Raw genomic sequence first — 14287 nt, 5'->3', positions numbered from 1 at the left:
GCCACCGCTATCTTGAAAAAGAACAAAGTGGGAGGACTTAGAATTCCTGATGTTAATTCATACAATTACATCCCAGTAATCCAGACAAGCTCATATTGGTGAGCTAACAGAAAAATAGATTGATAGAGAATAAAACAGAGTCTTGAAATAGAGCCACATTCTTATACTCAATCTGATTTTTTAAAAAAGATTTTATTTATTTATGCATGAGAGACGCGGACAGAGGCAGAGGCACAGGAAGAGGGAGGAGCAGGCTCCCTGCAAGAAGCCCGATGCAGGACTCGATCCCAGGACCCTGGGATCACGACCTGAACCACAGGCAGACGCTCAACCACTGAGCCACCCAGGCGTCCCTACTCAATCTGATTTTTGACAAAGATGCAATGCAATTTAATGGGAGAGTCTTTCCAACAACCATTTTCGTAAAACTGGATTATGTGCGGAAAAAGTAAAGTTCAACTCACACCTCACACATGCACATGCACACACACATTTTTTGAGTGGCATTATACACACAAATTAGAAAGCTAAAGTTATAAACCATGTAGGAAATGGTTTTATGTGACAGGGAAATAGGTAAATTTTATTAAGCTGTCAAAAGTAATAACTATAGGGCAGCCCAGGCGTCTCAGAGGTTTAGCGCCGCCTTCAGCCCAGGGTGTGATCCTGGATACCCGAGATCAAGTCCCGCATCAGGCTTCCTGCATGGAGCCTCTTTCTCTCTCTGCCTGTGTCTCTGCCTCTCTCTCTCTCTCTCTCTCTCTGTCTCTGTCTCTTATGAATAAATAAATAAAATCTTAAAAAAAGTAAGAGGTATAAATTTAAGTACTGATAATTTATATTTCACCAAAATTGGAAGCTTCTATTTACGAAAAGGCACTATTGGGGTGCCTGGGTGGCTCAGTCGGTCAAGCATCAGCCTTCAGCTCAGATCATGATCCCAGGAGCCTGGGATCGAGCCCTGCATTGGGCTTCCTGCTCAGTGGGGAGTCTACTTCTCCCTCTCCACCTACCCACTGCTCATGCTCTCTCTCACTATTTCTCTATCAAATAAATAAAATCTTTTAAAAAATGAATATAGGTAGGGCAGGTGCCTGGGTGGCTCATTTGGTTAAGTATCCAACTCTTGATTTCCACTCAGGTCATGATCTCAAGGTCCCGAGGCTCAGTTCCATGATCAGCACAGAGTCTGTTCGAGATTCTCTCTCTTTCCCTCTGTCCCTCCGCCTGCTCATGCACACATGTGCCTTCTCCCTCTCTCAAATTAATTAATTAATTAATTAATTAATTAAAACCTTAAAAATAGTATAGATGGGTAATAGCTAGTACAAACGAATGGGGAAAAGATTGAGATAGAAGCCCTATCTTAATTATATATATGCCATATTGCCATGTCAAAGACATAAATCTATTTCCTTTTATTTAGTCACCCCAATGTTTACCTCAGAATGAATAAAATGTACCTAATCCATCCACTTGGTGGATATTAGGTTGTTTCTGATTTTTTTCAGTACAAAGATGCTGTGAATATCCTCCTATATATCATCTATCTCTACTTGTGGGAACCATATAGAAACATTTGTTAAGTATTTGTCATTCTAAGAATAAAATGATGGGGTTGTTAAATTTGGATTTCTAGGTTTACTAATAAAGTTGACCATCTTGTCATGTGAGTTACCAGTCACTCATCATTCATCAGCGATGACTTGCTTTCTCATAGACATTGTTCACTTCTTCCATGGGTAATTCAGATTTTGTTACTGATTGAAATGAACTCATTGTTTGTGAGATGGGAAACATATTCCTGCAGTTTTTCTTTGGCCTTTCAGTATTATGTTTGGAATTGCGTGGCCATAGAAGTTTTTCAATCAGGAGATGAGAGGTCCAATTATTCAAGACCATGTTCAAGGCCAGTGGAGAGTTTTCCGAAGCACCACATGGACCTCTTTGTTCCTCAGGCAGTAGATGATGGGGTTGCACATGGGCGTGACTACCGTGTAGATGACTGACAGCACCTTGTTGAGGTCCATGGATTTGATACGGCTGGGACGGCAGTAGATGAAGAGGGCTGCTGAGTAGAAGATGCCCACCACAATCAGGTGGGAGGCACAGGTGGAAAAGGCCTTGCGTCGGGCAGCGGCTGATGGCATGAGGAGCACAGCCACCACGATGGCTGAGTAGGAGGCTAATGCTGCCAACAGTGTTCCACAGAAGATGACGATGGCAGAGATGAAGTCCACCAGCTCCGTCAGGGCCACGTGGGTGCAAGACAGGTTGAGCAGAGGGGAGACATCACAGAAAAATTGGTTGAGGACATTGGGGCCACAGTAGGACAGGCTGGCAATGCAAGATGTCTTGACCACTGAGACCAGCAGCCCCCCAATCCATGAAGACAAGGCCAAGCCCAGGCAGACCTGGGGCCTCATGAGCAGTGGGTAGTGGAGTGGGCGGCAGATGGCCACATAGCGGTCATAGGCCATGGAGGCCAGGAGGGTGCACTCCGTGCAGATGAGGACTATAAAGAAGAAGAGCTGGGTCATGCAGGCTGTGAAGGGTACATGGCAGGGTCCAGTCCAAAGCCCCAGGAGCAGACTGGGCATGGTCACTGACACATAGCACATCTCTAGGCAGCTGAGGTTACCCAAGAAGAAGTACATGGGCTTGTGGAGCTCGCTGTGACTGCAGATGAGGTAGATGATGAGGGTGTTTTCCAGGAGGGTCAGCAGGTAGAGGGTCAGGAAGACAGCAAACAGGGCATTCCTTATGCCCGGCCTGGTGGACAAACCCAGCAAGACAAACTCCTGGACTCTGGTCATGTTGCCCAACTCCAGAGAACTCTCCATCTGCAGAGAGACAAATAAAGTGTATTGACGTTCTGGTCTCTTCAAAGACACTTAGTTAGAAAAAAAAATAGGGAGTATGTTCACAGTGAGTGAAACCCTAGGACTGGGCTAGCCCAGCTTCTGTTGGAAATTGACTTTTACAGACAAACGCTGAATAGACTTTGGAGAATAGACAAACTCTGAGCATGAGATCACCGTCATTACTCTGATTGGTCTTCCTAAGTCTGAATCTTTATATAATCAGACTGCCTGAAAATTGGGAGAAAATCACTGGCCTCCGATAAGGTTGTTACAATAAATAAGGCAGTAGATGAGAATTGGTATAGCAAATAAGAAATTAGGATTGTTATTTCTGTTCCAAAAAAAGTTCTTTTTTCCCCTCTTTGTATACTTTGCATAGGAATTTGGGAGTATTTTTAAAAATCTGGAGTAGAGCAAGACTGCCAGCTCCCTTGTTTGAAAAGGTTCCTCTTCTCAATGTAAACTTATTTTGATAATTGTATTGTAGGTCACCAATGATGGTGTTCAAGAAGAGCACAGAGGGAGGAATCCCCCAAAAGACTGACATGTCTTTCAGCAGAAGGTCGCAAATAACACTCATTGTATCAATGTGAGGGACTGCAAATACACATAGGTGTTATTTTCACACTGATACATTTCAGAAAATCGAAGCTGACAGGAAAAAAAATTGTTAAGACACAAGAGGATATATGATCTCATAATTGATACTTCCACAACTCATTGAGTGCCTTGTATGCATTATTTACTTGCCATCAATCCTACTTATATACATTGGTTTTATGCCATAAGACAGGTAGGGAGCCCAAACAGATACATTCACTTGCCCAAGACCACACTGCCGGGACATAACACAAAGAAGGTAACACAGCTGGGCAGACGTTTATGCTGTCTAGTCCCATTCCATTTCATCTTTACAGTCAAGCCTGAAAAGTCTGCACCTGGGACATGGGAAGTAAAGAGCCGACAAGTGATCCAGCTGGAGAATTCTGACTATAAGGCTATCTATCATTCACAGAATTCATTCAATGGCATTCAATGAACCTCCCTTTGTATGCTAGCTATTGGAAATGCATGGGTAAAGAAGATAGTCCAGGTCTATGGCCACTGACTTCCTATGAGAAAGAGTCGATGAACACACAAACCACCACCACCACCACCAAAAACAATTCCAAGTTACAGGGGGCCCTTAGATAGCAGTTCACGGCTACATAAGCAGAAATAATTGAGGATAAACTAATGACAGAGGTCAGTATCTGCCAAATGTTCATAAGAAAGATGTTTACCCTGCACAGCAACGTTAGGGATGGAAGGTGACCTGAGAGCCTCTCAAATTATGTTAGCAGAGACCTGTAAGACTCAGAGCATCAGAGCCTTCCAAGAGGCCGGATTTGTAGATCCTAAGGTTCTGTGCAAAGGCATGAGGATCATAGGATAATTTCGCCCTGAGGACATACATGTGTATATTACTGCATGAATGTAGGTGGGCAGCCAAGGATCAGGGGTGTGACTCCACCGACTCGCTTTAGAGCTGTCAAGCAGAACTTGCACCCCAGTAAACACTTCCTGGATTGGAGTCCACTCACCTTTCATTTCCCATTCCATCCCAGTCCTTCCCCCCAACTGAGATTTCTTGCTCCCCCTCTTTTTGGCTCTGCGTCTGATCTTCATTATCCTCTTATCCGTATCCACTCAATACATACCTCCTCCAAAGATCCTTTTCTGAGTTGCCTTTCCTAACTTAGGACTTCAGATGAACTAAGAGATCCCTGGATAACCTGCAGCAAAACCAGTGAGTGCACCCCTGAAGGCACATTAGCATCCCAAATCCCAAAACTAGATATTCAAAAATATCTAGATATACCATCTCAAAGATAGTTGTTATCCAGGAATTCTTTGCTAAGACTGTGTGTGCTAGGTTCGAAGGAGATACGGTGGTCAGTAAGAGAACATTCCTGGTCCCCACAGCAATCTGGGCCATGGAGCTTTCTCTATCTGGCTCCTTGAGCGTTCTACTTAATTTCTGTTGTGTGTTACTTAAAAATATAGATAACCATCTCCCTCCTGAGCTATTTAATTTCCTCACTGTCAAAAGAGAGACAACATAATGTTGTGGCTGAAGCTTGAGCTCAAAGTTATACAGAAGTGGGTTTCAATCTGTTGTTCTAAATGAAACTCAGAATTCCTCTCATGAGAAGACAGACCCTTGGCTGGTAAAGTGTTTAACGGTAGTTATTTATTAAGTAAGGGGCTTTGTGCAAAGAAGCAATACACCAAAAGTGATGGCTATATGGGCATGAACCAACCTGGTATTAGCCTCAAAGTGTTCAAGAACTTCCAAGCAAGAAAGTCACTCAATCTGTTTAAATCTGCCTCATAAATTAATACACAATTATGGATAAGTACTAATTGGGGGTTACATCAGTTAAAAGTAACTGAATACTTTTCTAAAGCATTCAAAGTCAGTGCCTGGTATACTTTGGATATTCTATAAAAGAAAGTTTCTTTCTGCTGTTCCTTGTCCTCACCGCCAAAGAATAACATTTGGTCTCCCCATATGATGGTCAAAGGACAGCAGCTTCAGATCCGTTCTTGCTGATGCTGCCCCTGGAAGAGGCTCAGATGCTCAGGTGCATTCAGCTCCTACCTGGAGGAGGAGATGTTGAAGAGTAGAGTCACTTTTCAGTCCACATTGGAAAGCTGTTGTTGGTCCTGAATGAGGCATCCACTTCCCCACCCTTGTTTCACCTTCTTCGTAGTTCTGAATGCTCTAAGTTGCTGAGTTGACTCTCCTCATGGTGAAAAGGAAGCAGGGATGCCAGCTTAAATTGGAGCTCTGGACCTCAGAGACCTCCTCTGGTCTCTGCAGACTTGGAGAATAGTTGATGGGAAAAGCACTTCTGGGCAGCCCGGGTGGCTCAGTGGTTTGACGCCTGCCTTTGGCCCAGGGCATGATCCTGGAGACCCGGGGTTGAGTCCCACGTAAGGCTCCCTGCATGGAGCCTGCTTCTCCCTCTGCCTGTGTCTCTGCCTCTCTCTCTCTCTCTCTCTGTGTGTGTGTGTGTGTGTCTTTCATGAATGGATGAATAAAATCTTTAAAAAGAAGAAGAAGAAAAACACTTCTACTGACACTCTTTGGAGGCTTAAGGGGAGGAGGAGCCTCAGAGCCACTCTCAGTTCAGGCCATCATACATTGATTTCTTCCCAAATGCCTTGTCTTGTGTTTTGGTCCTGGGGCATAAAGATAAGTGGTAAATTGTTCCTGCCTTTGGTTGATAAGTTTGGTTATGGAAACACATGTTCATAACTTGTTCTGAGAAGAGCTAATGCATCTGAGGACTACAGGAGAAGACTTTCCAGTAGAAATTGGAGGCTAAGACAATGCTGCCCATTGAAAGTAATGGCAGGAATGGGTATCTGCATCTCTGTGTTCATAGCAGTATACTCACAATAGCCAAAAGATGGAAACAATCCAAGTGTACATGGATGGAGGCAATGATAAGCAAAATGTAATATATACAGAGAATGGAATTCAACTATCCATAAAAAGGAAGGAAATTCTGACACATGCTGCTACTACACAGATGAATCTTGAAGACTATGCTAAGTGAAATAAGCCAGTCACAAAAGGACAGATGTTGTGTGATGTCACTTATATGAGGTGCCTAGAGGAGTCAAATTCCTAGAAAAAGAGAGTAGAATGGTGGATTCCAGGGGCCAGAGGAGAGAGAAATGGGGAGTTAGTGTACAATGGCTACAGAGCTCCCATTTTCCCAGATGAAGTGTTCTGGAGATGGGTTGCAGTGATGGTTGCACAAGAGGTGAATGTGCTTAATGCCAGAGAACTGTACACCTAAAGATGGTTAACAAGGTCAAATTTTATGTTATATACATCTTTCCACAATTAGAATCACTATAACCTTTATATCCACCCTTAAGATATTTGTGTGACTCTTTCCACACCTTTATCCTTGCTCACACAAATATCCAGAGATCCAAAGTACATTGACTCCTGAGGAACTTTGCCCAAACTATTCTTTCTGACAAGAGATTACCTTTTCTCACAATGAAATTCAATTCAACCCTTTAAATTTCACATGAAACTTCAGTCTTTGAAAAATATTAACCTTCTCTCGTCTCTAGCCACATAGAATTAGTTCCCTTCTCTGATAAAACAGGATGGTGTGATGTAATCACTTCTGGGACCACGTGGGTGATCGGTCAGTGTTGGTTAAACACCCTCCAAATGAGGTTGTGGAAATGTTCTGTAGAGTTGAAGCCTGACAGATGATATTTAGTTCTTGACTCAAATCTCATAGCTGCAGGACTTTCATGATTTACTCCCATTCTGAATCTCCCTATAAGATAACCCTTCCTTCTTCCCAGGGTCATTGAGAGGATAAAATTATTTAAGGCATATAAGTCTCTGAGCTCAGTGCAAATTAAATACCCCACATTAGGTGCCTCGTTAGCGCAGTAGGCAGCGCGTCAGTCTCATAAATACCCCACATTTGGAAGCAATATTATTATTATTGCCACGAGACAGGTATTTTTTTATTTTTTATTTTTTATAAATTTATTTTTTATTGGTGTTCAATTTGCCAACATATAGAATAACACCCGGTGCTCATACCATGAGACAGGTATTAAACCAAAACATCTTTTGGAAAATTATATTAGCAAATATGCATCACATGTCCAGTGTGGTGATTGACACTTAGTAGATATTCAATACATACTAGTTCATCTCCATCCCAATGCTCAAAATAATGACTTAGTGCATTGCTACTACAACGTCCTTCACACTAAATTGTAACTTTTTTATCTTATGTGTCCTCAAGGAGTTATTTCAAAAGAAGAAATTTGCCTTTTCTTTCTGTGTCCACAGAGGCAAGCACAGGTCTTAACTCAGTGCATACTCCAGGGATGTTTGATGATGGGGAGGGGGTAGGATAAAACTAGAGGTCTGCTTTCCACTTCCTAGAAAGTTCTGGGTCTCATTCTTGACTTCAGAAGGCTTTCTCATGATACATCCAGGGATGGAGGAAACAGGAGGTAAGAGGAGGGATCTGGGAGAATGGTGGCCTGGAACCAAGTGTCCCAAAAGTTTTTTGTGCTCTTTGGTTGTTGGAGGGTCTTAGTTGGAGACTAGAACTCAAAAGTCAGGGTTTATGAGGCCATGAGGTTCTTAAATCTAGTACCAATTGGGTCATGTTTTCTTTTCTTTTTTAATTTTTTATTTATTATTTATGATAGTCACACACACACACAGAGAGAGAGAAAGAGAGAGAGAGGCAGAGACACAGGCAGAGGGAGAAGCAGGCTCCATGCACTGGGAGCCCGACATGGGATTTGATCCCGGGTCTCCAGGATCGCGCCCTGGGCCAAAGGCAGGCGCCACCCAGGGATCCCTGGGTCATGTTTTCTTTCTTTAAGATTTTATTTATTTATTTGAAAGAAAGAAAGAGCATGAGCAGAGGGGCATTGGGAGAGGGAGAAGCAGACTCCCCACTGAGCAGGAAGCCCAATGTGGGGCTTGATCCCAAGACCCTGAGATCATGACCTGAGCTGAAGGCAGATGCCCAACCAACTCAACTATGCAATTGCCCCTGGGTCATGTTTTCAGGAAGAACCTGAAACATTGGTGAGAAGGACAAAAAACCCAAGAACATCTTGAGAAGAGTGGGGGGGGGGGTTGTATATTTTTTTTTATTGGAGTTCGATTTGCCTACATATAATGTAACACTCAGTGCTCATCCCGTCAAGTGCCCCCCTCAGTGCCCTTCACCCAGTCACTCCATCATCCCACCCACCTCCCCTTCCACTACCTCTTGTTCGTTTCCCAGATTTAGGAGTCTCTCATGTTCTGTCACCCTCTCTGATATTTCCCACTCATTTTCTCTCCTTTCCCCTTTATTCCCTTTCACTATTTTTTATATTCCCCGAATGAATGAGACCATATAATGTTTGTCCTTCTCCGATTGACTTACTTCACTCCGTATAATACCCTCCAGTTCTATCCACGTTGAAACAAATGGTGGGTATTTGTCGTTTCTAATGGCTGACTAATATTCCATTGTATACATAGACCACATCTTCTTTATCCATTCATCTTTCAATGGACACCGAGGCTTCTTCCACAGTGTGGCTATTGTGGACATTTCTGCTATAAACATCGGGGTGCAGGTGCTCCGGCATTTCACTGCATCTGTATCTTTGGGGTAAATCCCCAGCAGTGCAATTGCTGGGTCATAGGGGAGCTCTATTTTTAACTCTTTGAGGAACTTCCACACAGTTTTCCAGAGTGGCTGCACCAGTTCACATTCCCCACCAACAGTGCAAGAGGGTTCCCCTTTCTCCACATCCTTGAGAAGGATGTTTTAAAGATTTGTAAAAATTTATTCATGAGAGACACAGAGAGAGGCAGAGACATAGGCAGAGGGAGAAGCAAGCTCCCTTTGGGGAGCTCGATGCGGAACTCGATCCTAGGACCCCAGGATCATAACCTGAGCAGAAGGCAGATGCTCACCACTGAGCCACCCAGGCATCCCTTGAGAAGAGCTTTTTAAAGTGGCTTTGGCAACCATTGGGTCCAGGCCAAACCCAGAACTGCAGTGTCAGGCAGGGAAACAGCCCGATGCTGTATCATTTTATCATTTTAGCAATCCTTTGGTTGCTAAAAAGAGAAGCTAACTGGATCACTTAAGCCAAGAAAGTGGTTGGATACTGCAGGGTTGATGAAGAACCATATTTTTCCAGGATCATGGACCAGGAGAGTTTTGGTAAACCAGATAAGAAGTACTAGGCCACCATAGAGAAAAGTCAGTTCCATATTCTGTGCTTGTTTCACTCAGTAATCCAATTCCAGGGAGAAAGTGCTGGAATGGTTTAGTTTAGGGATACCAAATCAACACCCTGTATACGGTGAGGGCAGAGGGAAGCACTTTGGGTCTTTGTTGTTGTTGTTGTTGTTGTTTTTGAGGGAAGTACTTTGATCAAACTGCCAAAGACAAAAGACTGTAGGGAATATGGTCCATATAGTTTCCCAAAGACAAATCCACATACAGTTATCAGGAAGGGGGAATGAGTACACAGCAGGAGAATCAACGGATCTCATGAGAGATGCCCTATGGCTGAGGAAAGTGGTGGCTTATCGGATGCCAGGAGGCTCAGCCTTTTACCTCTTCCTCTCCACAACTGCACTGGGGACGGGGTTGATGGTTCAATGACTGTGGAGGCCGAGAAAATTTTAAGGCCATTCCACTTTAAGTTCAGCGTTAGCACAAGTACAGCCATCCCAGGCCCCTGTGAATAAGAGCTGAAATTTACATTACCTCAGTTCCAGGAAGAAAACAGCTTACAGCTTAACGCCCTAGAAAGCCTCATATTAGAATAAGAACAGAGCCCAAGCCAAGGGCAAGAAGCCCCATATTATAATGAGAACAGAGCCCAATGCCCTGGAAGGCCCCATATCAGAATGTAAACAGAACTTGAGAAATTCCTCCACCCCTTCTGGAGGTCCCCTAGACCAGCCCTTAAAACTAAGCTGAAACCCACCTTGGGGTCCAAGTCCCTGCTCCGCTGTGTCGGGTATACTTGGACCCAAGCTCGAGCTTGTAAATAAACCCTCGTGTGTTTGCATCGGTGTCAGCTCCTTGGTGGTTTCCCGGATTCGCAATCTTGGGCACAACATGACCACTTCTATATTTCAAAGGATAGTAGTACTGAAGTTCCTAGTCTTGGTCACAATTGTCCAAAGAAGTAGGTCAAGCAGATTTCAGCGGTGAAGACTCAGAGTTTCAAAGTAGGAAAAAGAGTTTGGTTAGATTGTAGACCACTTTCCCTTTAGTATTTGCATTGGGGTTGATGTGTTGGCCTTCTTTGCCCTCTCCCTTCTAATAGGGATCTGCTAAACTAGTAGATCCATATCCTTATATTGGAATCACCCAGGACTTATGTTTGCATGAATACATATTCCTGGACTGTGAGCACAAAGTTTCTGATTTGATAGATTGGGTGGGGCCCAGCCTGGGTTTGACATCTCCATGCTGAACGACCACCCCAGGTGTTTCTGAACCACATCTTTAAAAAATGCTGTGCATTCCTGAAAGGTCATGAGGGCACAGACTATATTACATTATTCACCACAGTGTCCTGAGAGCCTCGGGAAGTGCCTGACTTGTTTGTTGTTTGATGCCAAATTAAGGAGAAGACACCTGGGAAGATGAAAGCATTGGCAGAACTGGTCTGATGACAAAGAACAGAAACTCATTCAGTCTGGTGCAGTAGTTGTATTTTTATACTGTTTGTCATATTAGATTACCACCGTAATCCTGAGTGGTGGCAGGGCAGGGGTTATTCCTCACACCCTTTCCTGTTTATACAGGGTGAAACTGAGCCTCAGAGAGACTAGTCCAACAACCCACATTGAAGGGTTTTAGTCCATCCAACTCCAAGTCCCTTAACACCAAATCCAGCATCCTGGGAGTACTATAGTACATTACCTTCCAAGGGTGGAGCTTCTGGGTTTCTAATCTATGAGGATAGCTATGTGAATAATGAATGGAGACCATTAACTGAGCACCAACTGTGTTCCAAGCACTGTGCTAGATGCTTCCATACATCTCTTTGTTTAATGGTAACAACTCAGTGTAGGAAGTATGGCTACTATTCCCGCTTCACAGATGAGAAGACTGAGGCTCAGGAAAGTCAAATCCTAGTTTGTACAACCAAGAAAATAAAGAGAGACAATTCAGATCCAGGTTTGTCTTCTAGAAAAACTAGATCCCTTCAAAAGTAGCCCATAAACTGAAGGGAAGAAACTTCTCCTCTGATGTATTTACCCATATTCAAAAAAATATTCTTACTGAGCTTTAGAGAAGAAATAACGTAATTCGTGTACCAGGCTAGTTATTAGAGATCAGTAAATCAGGGCACTGAGAAGGATAGGACATCAACCCAAATTGGCTTAAATAAAAGACAAATTTACTCGTTCACCTAAGAGGAATTCCTAAGGGCAAGACACACTTTGGGCATGGCTGGATCCAGAAACTCGACAAAATCAGAACCACATCTTTCCCCCCCACCCACCACCATTGGTTCTGATTTTCTTTGCAATGACTCCATTATCAAGCAGGAACTCCTCTGTTAAAGACCAGAAGACCAGATAGCTGATTGCCTCTACAAGCTTACATCCTTAACAGCTATGAACAAAGAGAAGTTTGAACAAAAATCTCAGTGTCTGGCTCTCCAAAGTTAAGATCTAAAGCCCCTAACTACTTAGTCCTCCCTTTATCGATAGCGTTTGTCTTATAATCTTAGAGTTCCTCCCACAAAGACACAGAGTGTATTTCCTTACCCCATGACTTTGGATATGGCCATGTGACTTGCATTGACTAATGGTATCTTATTGGGTGGCACATGACCATAGCTTTGAAAATCATTTGAACAAGGGAGCCTTCTCATTCAGCTATTGTAATGAGAAAAACCATGCCAGAGCTCTGTTCCCAGGAGAAAAATGGGAAATGTGTGGACCAGAGGGTCTTCTAGCTAAACCAAGCCTATGATGGTGAGCACTCATGGGCATGAGCCAAGATCAGAAGAACCACCCAGATGACACCAACCCAAATTAGCTAACCCTCAGCTGATTGACGATTAACAGCAATATGTGACATGTTTTAATACAGTACATTCTAGGATGGTTTTCCATGCAGTACTCTTGTGGCACTTACTAATACACTCTAGTTGGCCCAATTAGGTTCATTTATCCACCACTACCAAATAATAGTAATCAGGGATTGAATGCTCTGCCACGAGCCTTTTCTTGGACAGGAAGGTGGAACCAGCACCACCATGACCGGAAGAGGAAAACAATAGAGTTTTCCAGAAAAAAGTCAGAGCACTGTATGATATATTTGCACATAGATCCGTGTCAAACATCCATCAACAATTCCTGAAGAAGTCATTCATGGGGTCCAGATTCCTGGCCATGGCAACACACGCGTCCCAGGGCAGCCCTCACCTCCTTGTTTCGAAGGCTGTAGATGAGGGGGTTGAGCATGGGGGTTACCAGGGTGTAGGACAAGGACACCACCTGCTTGCTCTCCGGGGAGTAGCTGGCCTTGGGTCGCAAGTGGATGACCCCCGTGGTGCCATAAAACAGAAGCACCACGACGAAGTGAGAGGCGCACGTGGACAGGGCCTTGTGGCGCCCCCTGGCAGATGGCATCCGCAGCACGGTGGCCAGAATCTTGGTGTAGGACGCGGCTATCAGACAGAAGGGAACCATGATAACCAGCACCGTGGCCGCCAACACGTTGGCCTCGAAGACTCTGGTGTCTGCACACACCAGGCTCAGCAGAGGCGCGATGTCACAGAAGAAGTGGCGGATGCCTCGGGGCCCGCAGAAGGGGAAGCGGAACAGCCAGATGGTGAAGACCAGAGACACAGGGACGCCAGCCAGCCAGCACGTGGCGGCCAGCAGGTGGCAGAGCCGCGGGCTCACGATGGCGCCATAGCGCAGAGGCCTGCAGATGGCCACGTAGCGGTCCCAGGCCATGGTCGTCAGGAGGAAGCACTCGGACGTGACGCAGGACAACACCAGCAGCAGCTGCAGGGCGCAGCCGGCGGGAGACACGCCCCGCCCGGGCCGCAGCAGGGTCAGAAGCAGCTGCGGCACGATGTCCAGCGAGAAGCACATCTCCACCAGGGCCAGGTGGCGCAGGAACAGGTACATGGGCGCGCGCAGGGCCGGGTCCAGGGCGGTCAGCAGCACGATGAGCGCGTTGCCCAGCAGCGTGAGCAGGAACATGGCCAGGAAGAGCGTGGCGAGCAGCGGCCGCAGCGCGGGCACGTGCGCGAAGCCCAGCAGGACCAGCTCACTGGGGACGCAGCTCTGGTTGGCGCAGGGGGGGGCTTCGGGGGCGCCCGGGGGGGCCCAGGCGGTCGGCATGGCCCCGGGCGGGGGCGTGGCGGGCAGGAAGCCTGCGGGAGGGGACGGGTTGAGCTGAGGCTATGGAGAGCAGAGCTGCACCTGCCGGGGCTCTGTCTCCTCAGTGGGTGCTGCCCAGAGCAGATAAGCTCATGCCATGTGCAGGGCCCTCCCTGAGGGCCCCCATGAGCCTGGTAGGAGATCTCGGGGCTTACAAGGCTCACAAAGCCCTGACTGGCCTGGCCCACCCACCTTCTGACCTCTCCTCCATGGAGTTGCATCCACCATGCCTGATCCTGCCTCAGGGCCTTTGTGTTTGCCATCTGTGTCCTTTCAGATGCTATTCCCTGTCTGTTTGTGTCCCTGGTTCCCTTTCCAAGGTCTGTGAGGATTGGTTCTTGGCTATGTCTCCATCCCCATCTTCTTCTGATCTTTTCACTTACCAAGTCCAGCTTCAGAGACCTCCTTCTCTCTCCAGGGCTTTGCACTTGCACAA

The 14287-nt window shown here is 45.5% G+C and overlaps 2 protein-coding genes across 2 annotated transcripts; both read right to left on the bottom strand.

The window, feature by feature from the left end:
- Nucleotides 1-264: 264 nt before the first annotated feature.
- LOC144323326 (olfactory receptor 6Z7-like) lies at nucleotides 265-2843 on the bottom strand. The gene has a single exon (XM_077913659.1). It carries the CDS (start codon nucleotides 2841-2843, stop codon nucleotides 1905-1907), a length of 939 nt encoding a protein of 312 aa, XP_077769785.1. The 3' UTR covers nucleotides 265-1904.
- Nucleotides 2844-11824: 8981 nt separating this feature from the next.
- Nucleotides 11825-13812, bottom strand: LOC144296383 (olfactory receptor 10A7-like). The gene has a single exon (XM_077869797.1). The coding sequence runs from the start codon at nucleotides 13810-13812 to the stop codon at nucleotides 12823-12825; it is 990 nt and encodes a 329-aa protein (XP_077725923.1). The 3' UTR covers nucleotides 11825-12822.
- Nucleotides 13813-14287: the final 475 nt, after the last annotated feature.

The sequence above is a fragment of the Canis aureus genome, chromosome 1 (assembly GCF_053574225.1).
Source record: "Canis aureus isolate CA01 chromosome 1, VMU_Caureus_v.1.0, whole genome shotgun sequence".
Lineage (NCBI taxonomy): Eukaryota > Metazoa > Chordata > Mammalia > Carnivora > Canidae > Canis > Canis aureus.
This window is presented reverse-complemented; position numbering and strand designations above follow the sequence as displayed.